At 55.2% G+C, this 8,627-nt stretch overlaps 4 protein-coding genes across 4 annotated transcripts in view; 1 reads left to right on the forward strand and 3 right to left on the reverse strand.

The window, feature by feature from the left end:
- PHACADRAFT_196996 (uncharacterized protein) overlaps positions 1-453 on the reverse strand; it is a gene marked incomplete at both ends in the record, with an annotated part of 1,604 nt that extends 1,151 nt beyond the window's left edge. The window contains one exon of the mRNA XM_007397191.1: positions 220-453. Coding sequence (XP_007397253.1) covers positions 220-453 — 234 coding nt within the window. The remainder of the gene's footprint in view (positions 1-219) is intronic.
- Positions 454-813: 360 nt separating this feature from the next.
- Positions 814-2,616, reverse strand: PHACADRAFT_258506 (uncharacterized protein). The gene is made up of 5 exons (XM_007397192.1): positions 1,882-2,616; positions 1,627-1,834; positions 1,491-1,579; positions 1,221-1,436; positions 814-1,158 (listed from the first exon to the last, which is right to left on the reverse strand). The coding sequence occupies exons 1-5, from the start codon at positions 2,601-2,603 to the stop codon at positions 1,020-1,022; spliced, it is 1,374 nt and encodes a 457-aa protein (XP_007397254.1). The 5' UTR covers positions 2,604-2,616; the 3' UTR covers positions 814-1,019.
- Positions 2,617-3,311: 695 nt separating this feature from the next.
- PHACADRAFT_258508 (uncharacterized protein) lies at positions 3,312-5,953 on the forward strand. The gene is made up of 3 exons (XM_007397193.1): positions 3,312-3,490; positions 3,551-3,810; positions 3,867-5,953. Exons 2-3 carry the CDS (start codon positions 3,780-3,782, stop codon positions 5,780-5,782), a joined length of 1,947 nt encoding a protein of 648 aa, XP_007397255.1. The 5' UTR covers positions 3,312-3,490; positions 3,551-3,779; the 3' UTR covers positions 5,783-5,953.
- Positions 5,954-6,017: 64 nt separating this feature from the next.
- On the reverse strand, positions 6,018-7,794 carry PHACADRAFT_210366 (uncharacterized protein). The gene is made up of 2 exons (XM_007397194.1): positions 7,405-7,794; positions 6,018-7,350 (listed from the first exon to the last, which is right to left on the reverse strand). The coding sequence occupies exons 1-2, from the start codon at positions 7,612-7,614 to the stop codon at positions 6,421-6,423; spliced, it is 1,140 nt and encodes a 379-aa protein (XP_007397256.1). The 5' UTR covers positions 7,615-7,794; the 3' UTR covers positions 6,018-6,420.
- Between the last annotated feature and the right edge of the window lie 833 nt (positions 7,795-8,627).

An 8,627-nucleotide genomic window follows, 5' to 3' on the forward strand; every position in this document is an offset into this window, starting at 1 on the left:
CAGAGGGTGGGCAGGTTGTGGGAGGAGAGGGATGGCAGCGGCACGAGGCTGTGCTGCCAGTACGCGTCGTAGGACCTGTTCATGGCGGCGGCGCGCGAGAGTCAAAGAGTGAGGAACAGGAGCGCGAGGAGACTCACCTCGCTATCAGGTCGCGCCAGCCACGCCGCCGAATGCCTCCTATGTGCCGTGCCAGCCGCGATGCTCTCCCGGTCGCAACACCAGCAATGTGCCGCCCGCGCGGCTGTGATCGAGGCGGATGTCGGTGACGGAGGCAGTCGCAGGCGCGACGTCGGCGTGCGTTGGGCCAAAGGGGGGAATTGCCTTCTGCGGACGGTACAGGTACAGGGTGTGCGGACGGTGTACGACCCAGGCTGTGAGGTCACCAGCGGCGTGTGCGAACGGGTGACCAGCGCCTGTCGGGCAGGTCACCCTGGTGGCCACCGCGCCTGCCATACATACGCGGACTAGGTAACACAATATTTGGGCGGTGCGAGAACGGCCAGAGTTCACACACACTCGCGGACGCCTTCCCCCTAGAGAAAGATAATATACATGTGAGAGCGTCATTGACGAGAAAATACCGAAACCACAATACTCCCCGACGTCCTGACCCGAAGACCCCGGCCGCAATGGTGAAGACCCCAGTTCCTCGATCTCAGACGCAGCACTGTTAGCCACCACGACCTGCAAAATGTCTAAGACAGTGTTTCAAGCACTTCAGCACCAGCACGCTGTTTGGGCTAAATGTGTCATCATTGCTCACGTCCCGGATCAAGCTATCAAGAGCATTACTCTTTTTGGCTCGAAATAAACGTTAACTACACATCGCATTGGCAGACAATAGGGCTTGCAGGCGGACAGCGGTAGCTACTCGTGAGGGAATGTTGTCGGGGTCGACAAACGGATCCGGGGAAGATCCAAGTACATGCGTCGCGCACAGAGTGGCGTGCCTGAAGGGTAGCTCATGGGAGCGCGAAGTCCTGGGCCGCGAGATCGTCGCTCGTTTAGAGGCGCGCCGCTCAGCCGTTGCTGCCGTTCGTCGTCCACTTGAGCAGTATCTTGAGTGCGAGCAACACATGTCGCAATGCGCGTGTCCATGCCTCTTCCTGACTGAACTGGAGCTTCACCGAAGCTTCACCTATTTTGTCTTTGACGATCCTGCGCGAGAGTGAATCATAGTGAGCACGTGTCTCTCACGCAGGCGAGGGTGAAAGACGTACTGGTGCGGAAAGTCAACATGTGGATCTTGCGACTTCACATAATCTATCAATTGCTTCAAGCAGTCCAAGAACGCTACCATGGCAAAGTCGAAGCGGCGGTTATGCAAGAGCCGACCCAAGTGTAAATCACCTGAACCGTATAACTCGTACGTCGCCTTATCTGTTGGAGTCGTCCGCTCTATGCGAGAGAAGGAGCCCATAGGGATCAATCGATATCTGCCAAAAAGTCAATATTGATGTCAGAGCGCGCCCGAAACTCTTCGAACTTACCCTTCGAAAGTATAGTCTAATTTCCTTGCGATGGTGTAGAGCAGAAGCAATGTTTGGCCCCATGCCGCGTTAATCTCCGCCCACTCAACCTGCGAGAGTCAGATGACTGGCGGCCCAGACAATGGAAGCAACCCACAGGTACTCCAGGTACCCGACCCAGTCGGAGACCATTGATGGTACCGAAAACACCATCGTGTCCAATGCAAAACGCATCGTTGTAGACATTCGTGCGTTCGAGCTTGTCGAGCGTCGCCGAGTCCGCCGCGTACGCAGCACGCAGAGACGCGAGCTGCGCAGCCTGCTCCGCGGACTTGAGCAGATGCGCGTTGTGCGCTCGCCAGAACCTACCGCAGTCTTTAGTGACAGCTCGAATTCGTAATAGCACGCTTACTCAGCTTCCTCCTCCTCTAGGGCCTTCTCTTCCAGCTCTAGGGCCCGCAATTCGTCCTCGAGCTGCATCCGCTCCTTCTCCGCGGCTTTGAGCTGGTCAATGGCAAGCCGTTCTTCCTCCTTAAGCTTCTCAATCTTAGAGTCCACTTCTGCCTTGCTAGGTCCCTCTCGCTCTCGCTCCTTCTCTTTCCGCACCTCTTTTTCGAACGCAATGTAGCCGTCTCGCTCCTTCTTCGTCTCTTCGAGTTGCTTACCAAGCATCTCGAGAAGGCTCTGCGTGCATTCTGAGCAAAGGGGATGATCAACCTCTGTTCGGCTAGAAAGAAGGTTGAAGAGCCGCAGAGTCGATCGGAGGTGATGCGAGAGGGGCGAAGGGTTTGGGTGCGTCACCTCCTCTGGGGCAGCTGTTTGTGGGTGTGCAGGTAGCGTGTTTTGCCGAGATTTTGAGGTTGACGGCTTCTTAGTGTGAGAAGGCGACGGAGCAGGCGAGGGGATTTTGCGGACAACCGAGTCCTGCAGGAGCACAAAGGACTCATTAGGCAATGCCGGCGTGCGCTGGGAGGCCTTTCGTGGAGATAATGGCGAGGAAGACGACGGGCTCTGCGCAGCACGCTGCCACGCTGCCTTGACAGAGGTTGGAGAGGGGAGCTGTGCGAGCTTATCTGCTCTCGAAACATTGCGCGCGGTGGGCGTGGAGGCAGGAGGTAGCGACGCGGCGATCATGTCGTACGCTGACGGCGATAGATCCACCAAGGACTGGTCTAGCTAAGCCTGCATTTAGACGCATGCTCTTTGTAACGAAATGAATGCCATACTTGCAAGGGCTGTTTACATTGCTGACAGATATAGTTCATTTTGTACAGTATGAGGCTGAAAGTCTGGTCGGTTATGTCTCTCAGAACTTCTGTGATCTCAGTACGTGCCTTTTCTATTATACAGACAAGTCCAAGAATAAAAAGAGAAGTTCCGAATGGGTATCTGGAGGATGAGGAGGACGGCTACCAGATGGCAAGCGTGATGGAAGTCGAGAGCAAGCGTGAGTGGGCGACCACATAGGCGTAGCCTGCACGGCGTCTTTAGACGCCCGCGTGGCGCAAAGCGCTCGACCTAGCCGGGTGCAGTTTACTGCTTTGCCCGCAACATCCATGTTGCTAGATTCAGCAAATTAACAAAGATGGGTACCTTGATCTATTGTTTACTTGCTGCAGTATAGCCTACTCATCGCTCATATTCAAACCTGAAGAATTACAGGTACTCCCGTGCATAGCGCTGACTGCGCTCTTTCCCGAACACCTGGCAACGTTCGTGCGGGATGTTTTATGAACGTCCTCGCGCAGCGAGCAAGACCCTTCTCGCAGCCGTCATCGCTTGCGGGTAAATGTCTGGAAAGGGGACTTCATAGGTAACGGCACCGGACCTCAACCTGTGGCAGTGCGGCTTCCTGAACAAGCTAGCTGAGTACCAATCGAAGTCCTCGTCGCCTCCTCACATTCCCGTCATGACGATGCGACTGGCCAGGACGCGACTATGACCGGACTATGGCTTTTCCCTGTACCCTATACGTATGATCTTCGGGCGGTAGTGTCCACTTTTGTGGACTCGCGTGCATAGTACGTTGCCCCTTGCGGTGTCCTATGCGCACGCATCGTATACTTGCAGGTTTCTTACAGGGTGACTTGCCTTACATCAATGTCTTCGTTGATGCCGATGTTCCGACAACCTCGTTTTGCTGCGTCGTCATAGCCTTCAACAAACGCCTGCAGTTATATTTGAACGCTATAAAGGCAGCATTACAGTCGGTTCCGAACACTCAACACCTCTGCATTCCCTGGCAGCACAAGCTGCCCACCACGTCGTACGACGTCTACTAGCACTATTCTTCATCTCTTTTTATGCACTATGGCGACTAGACTCTTTGCCTTGCTTATTGGTGAGTTTCCAGTCTGTTCGTCACGCATGCTCGACAGCTCACCTTCCAACTCTGAGGCATTGACAAATATAAGAGCGGCAACATCTGGGACCTCGAGGCCTGTGTCGATGACGCGCAGTCAATGAGACGCTGGCTCACGCAGGACCTGCATGTTCCTCGGGAGCACATTTGCCTTCTAGCCGACGCACAGGCTACGAAGCGCGCGATTGAAGACAAATTCATGGATCACCTCGTCAATAATCCTGTTATCGAGAAGGATGATGCTATTGTCATTTATTTCGCCGGTCACGGCGGATCAATCCCTTCTCCACGAGGCTGGTACAATGACGGCATGAAGGATGTCGAAGTCCTCTGCCCCTACGACCACGATAGTAAGGCCCCCGAAGGACGGGTTGCTGGTATCTCCGACCGCTCTTTCCACGCCATGCTTCGGGACCTCGCTGATATCAAGGGCAACAACATCACCGTCATCCTTGACTGTTGTTTCTCACCAACAGATGCTCGAAACAGGCGCAATGTCCGCTACACACCTACTATGAAGGCCATGCCGGATGACCTCTACAGTGGGCTTTGGAGGAGTGCTCTTGCTGGCTCAACTTCCGCTGATCTCTACCGAGGGTTCGCTCGTAGAGACGGCGACACACATGTCCTTTTCGCCGCGGCTCGCCCTGGCGAGTGCGCTTCTGCTGGTAAAGGCGGCGGGCTCTTCACCCACGCCTTGCTGTCTGTCAAGGACAGCGAGCCTCTCCACGCGCTTCCCTGCACCGAATTCCTCGAGCTCGTCGAAGAACGTATGGAGGGCCACAAGCCGGTTGTCGTAGGCCGCAACAAGGAACGTCTCCTATTCGACGGCATACCTTTCCAGACCGATCCACGACTTGTCTCCATCGACATGCATGATTACGACAACCTGCGCATCGATGCGGGCGCCATTCACGGCATCGTGGAAGGCACAGAGTTCTCGCTGCATGCGCACAATTACATGGGCTCCCTCAACCCTACTCTCGCCTCTTACGTTGCGACAGAGGTCCACCCCACTTGGTGCCTCGCACGCACCAAGTCGCAATCGAAGCCCCGCGCCTTTCAGGGCTGGGCACGCGTCACCAGATGGAACAATCGCGTTCCTTTCCGCGTCCACCTCCGCCGCTCCCTCTTCTCCATCTTCCGACGCTGCCGTCTCCGCCGCACTCTTCCCCTGCAGACATCTTCCACGTCTTCGATCAATCAGTCTAGAACTGGCGTGAACATTGTTCGCGTCAGGAACGCCGCCCATGCCGATGTCTCCGTCACCCTCCGGAAGCGCGAGATGCTCGTCGAGCGGCATGACTCGATGATCGCTGCCAACTGCCGTCGTATCATCCACCTCCCTAGCAGTGACTCTGGTGCGGACCTCCGCACTATTGAGTCGGCGGCGCGCTTCCACCTCCACCTCCATCGCAAGAACCCCGAGCGGCCGATGCTCGGTCTGGTCACGATGGAGCTCTACCGCTTGGACCCGACCACCTGGACGCGTGTCAGTGGTAACCTGCTTGTGGATGGCCGCGCACAGATTGTCGACGACGACAAAAACTCCGTCTACTCCGTTGTGCTCCACAACTACTCTGACCACGATCTCTGGCCGTACCTCGTGAGCATGGACTCCGCAGGGTACAGCATCAGTATGGTCTACCACCCCGACCCTTCCGACCCCCGGCCGCCGCTGCGCAAGCACTCGCACATGGTCATCGGCTCTGGAACCCTCGACTCGGAGGCGTTGTCGTTCAGTCTCGGCGACGACGTCAGCGCAGGGGCAGGATTCCTCAAATTATTCGTCTCGTCGGTGTTCACCCCGATGTCTTTCATCGAGCAGGGCGTCACCGTCCCGACCCCTTCCCATGCTGCGAGGGAGAAAACTGGCGCCAGCTCAGCAGCGAACGAGCTGTGGGACACTGTTGTGGCTTGCGTGAACGTCGTGCGTAGAGCGGCCATCTAGACGTGGTTCTTTCGATACGGATCTTACATGGACTTGATACCAATCGGCTGCGCCGCCTCGATACCAATACCTTATTACTATGTCCTCGGCTGTACTTATAGACATGTAGCATAGCTACTCCGCTGTGTATTTGTATCGTGTTCCTGCAAATAAATTCAAGCTCATTATGCCAACCGAGACGCCATAGCTTCGTGCTACAGCCAGAGCACCCTCGACACACAACACTCCCGAATGCCCGATTCTGCTCTCGGACATTCATGTACTTCGCGCGGCTACGGCATCTAGCTTCAGCTATACCGCTTCTATGAACGCCCTCGAGGTCTCAGCAATCCCAAAACCACTAGTCCCGCGGGTGGGATGCTTGTGAAGCTTTGAAGTCAGATCGCTTACTAAATTCCCCAATTAAAGCGTCAGCAGTAGACGGCGGCGCGCACCGAACAATGTATAATACGCCTCCCAACAAACTGGCATCATTGAGTAAAGTAGTATTGCGGCAGCATCATCCACCGCCGGTGCTTCGACGCCGACATAATCTCGCTCATGCGCCTCAGCTTGTCGTCGGATGCTTGTACCACGTCAGATTTTCCAACCGTCAGCTCCGTAACGACCACACGGTGCGGAGAAAGTATACCACCTGCTCACAGCCCCCTTCCCCGACTTCCAGCTGACGCCAAAGGTGCCTTACGTTTCTTGAACAAGCTCGGTGGCGCCATGGAAGTAATGGTCTCCGATTCCTTCTTGACCTCGAACGCTTCTTCTCCTTTAACCTCCGGCTCTTTATTCTCCGCAGGTGGGTCGTCTGTGACCTGCGTGGTCTCTTGCGCATCTGATGCCGTCGTATTTTCGTTAACCGCAGCGGATTCGGCAGCATTAGGCAAGATTGGCGGCTCGGCTGCAAGCAGCACTTCGTACTGTTTTGCCTCCTTTGCCTCCTTTGCCTCCCCAGGCTTTGACCAACCTCTCGCGGACCACTTTGGCATGGCTGTGGCGTTAGGGTTCGAGACAGAGGGTGCAAGTCGAACGGGTGCGAGGGATTCCTCCATCTTCAGAGTTGACTCTGCCAGCTCTTCTTTCTTCGCCTTGAGCTTAACAGGTATGAGCCCTGGGTCGTATATCTCGCCGAAGCCAGTGTCTAGCTTCTTTCGACGAAATTTGAACTGGCGAGCGTCGTCGTCATCCGGAGGCGCTTCCGCTTCGCGCTTTAGACTAGGCTGCGCAGGCACTGGAGGGGTACCGCCCTCCCCACCATCCTCACGACCTCCTGCTTCCTCTTGCTCTTCTCCAGCTTCTTCAGCTTCTCCAGCAGACACAGGCTCCTCTACAGCAATAACCTCCCATGCGCCAACGACTCCTTGATTCCTTCGCCTCTCTGCTTCTGCCCTCCGCCTTTCCTCATCGGGGTCCGCGTAGCCTAGTGACGCAGCGGTCGTGTAGTTCGCGTATGGGTCAGAGGGTCTCGCAGAAGGTTTACTTGGGCCTGCTTGGGTTTGTTTTGCAGATGCGACGCTACTACTGCCGGGTTTGACCAGACCAGAGCTGACATCTTGCGCGTACGACGCCGCAGCTGCCTGTTGGTATGTTAGTCGCTGCACAGCCTTCCCAGGGCTTCGGTGAGGGCTCACTCGTTCGATGCGAGCCATCTCTCGTCTCTCCTCTTCAGAATCCTGCTTTCGCTTCTCTCCAGCCTTGTACAGCCCCCGCACAAATCGCTCGACATTGCCCTTATGCCGCAGGCCGGTTTCATGTTGAGTCCGCGATGGCTTGTCATCTGCGATGTAGATGTCGCAGTACTTGCAAAAGTACTTTTTATGTGACACCCAGTATTCGCTCATAAGTTTTTCGAAGTGGAGAACGGGAAGACAAGGGCAGGTCTGTAATGTTGGTGAAGAAGACGGGTGAAGGCTACCACCGAATTAGGCGGAGGACTTTGTGGCGCTGGGCGCCTTTAGGAGAGGAAAAATCAGAGCGGATGTGGATCGAACCTATAGTGCCAATGCTTCGGACACTGTACTCTCCTTCGATAACACGAGTTTTGGTTAATCCAAACACACAAGAGTCATAACTTCTTGAGCGTCTGTGTGTGTCCAACAAAGCGCCGCCCACTCTCTCATCCCTTTCGTCAAAGACGCCTCATATCTCAGGAGCTGATCTCCCTCCCGAGTTGCTATCCCGCATTCTCGATTACCTCAGCCCTCCCGACGGAATCAAGATTCAGAGATATACTGTTCTCGAGTCGGAGTCCTCGTGGGACGAATATCATCGCTTGAAGCGTGGGCTTGCCGCGCCCAGCCTCGTATGCAAGCACTGGTCGGAAGCTGGCAGACCTCTCCTCTTCTCAAGGCTTTGCTTGCGCAGTGCGGAAGACGTACATCTCCTGCGGAGCGTCGTTGATAACCCTTCCTTCAGAACATCATCTCTATCAAGAGCAATCCAGATTGTACAAATATATTTTCCTTGATATAACGGAGCGTCGATCAATGGGAATGTTTCTCGGACGCGATGGCCGTGTCCTTGGACCACGTCATTAGCACATCGTCAGACAGGTAGCTTGATCCGTAGCACTGCAGTTTTTGAGGAAACTGTGAGTGTTTCTGAACGTCTGAACATTGAAGTATGGTGATTAAACGTACTAGGCTCGTGACCAGTCTACTCAGTAGTTGTTGGGACGCGTATCAAGTATATATGGGCTGTCCTGGCCACTATCATGGCTGGGGTGGCTGGTATCGAGCCTAGGTTAGTAGTAGTACTTGGTACAGTCACACACGCGAATTCGTCCGGTAGCTACTTGTACGGCGCTTGTTACCGCAGTGGCCATCACCGAAGAACACGTGTCGGGCTCTGGTAG

This window comes from Phanerochaete carnosa (assembly GCF_000300595.1).
Source record: "Phanerochaete carnosa HHB-10118-sp unplaced genomic scaffold PHACAscaffold_6, whole genome shotgun sequence".
NCBI classification, from domain to species: domain Eukaryota; kingdom Fungi; phylum Basidiomycota; class Agaricomycetes; order Polyporales; family Phanerochaetaceae; genus Phanerochaete; species Phanerochaete carnosa.

Excerpts from the sequence above, each read along its gene's own strand:
- PHACADRAFT_210366 (XM_007397194.1), bottom strand. The coding sequence starts at position 7,614 with ATGAGCGAATACTGGGTGTCACATAAAAAGTACTTTTGCAAGTACTGC. Across the intron at positions 7,351-7,404 it reads AGATGGCTCGCATCGAACGA|GCAGCTGCGGCGTCGTACGC; the intron begins GTGAGCCCTCAC and ends ACATACCAACAG.
- PHACADRAFT_258506 (XM_007397192.1), bottom strand. The coding sequence starts at position 2,603 with ATGATCGCCGCGTCGCTACCTCCTGCCTCCACGCCCACCGCGCGCAAT. Across the intron at positions 1,437-1,490 it reads TTAGACTATACTTTCGAAGG|ATATCGATTGATCCCTATGG; the intron begins GTAAGTTCGAAG and ends ACTTTTTGGCAG. Across the intron at positions 1,159-1,220 it reads CATGTTGACTTTCCGCACCA|GATCGTCAAAGACAAAATAG; the intron begins GTACGTCTTTCA and ends ACTCTCGCGCAG.
- PHACADRAFT_258508 (XM_007397193.1), top strand. The coding sequence starts at position 3,780 with ATGGCGACTAGACTCTTTGCCTTGCTTATTG. Across the intron at positions 3,811-3,866 it reads ACTCTTTGCCTTGCTTATTG|GCATTGACAAATATAAGAGC; the intron begins GTGAGTTTCCAG and ends TCCAACTCTGAG.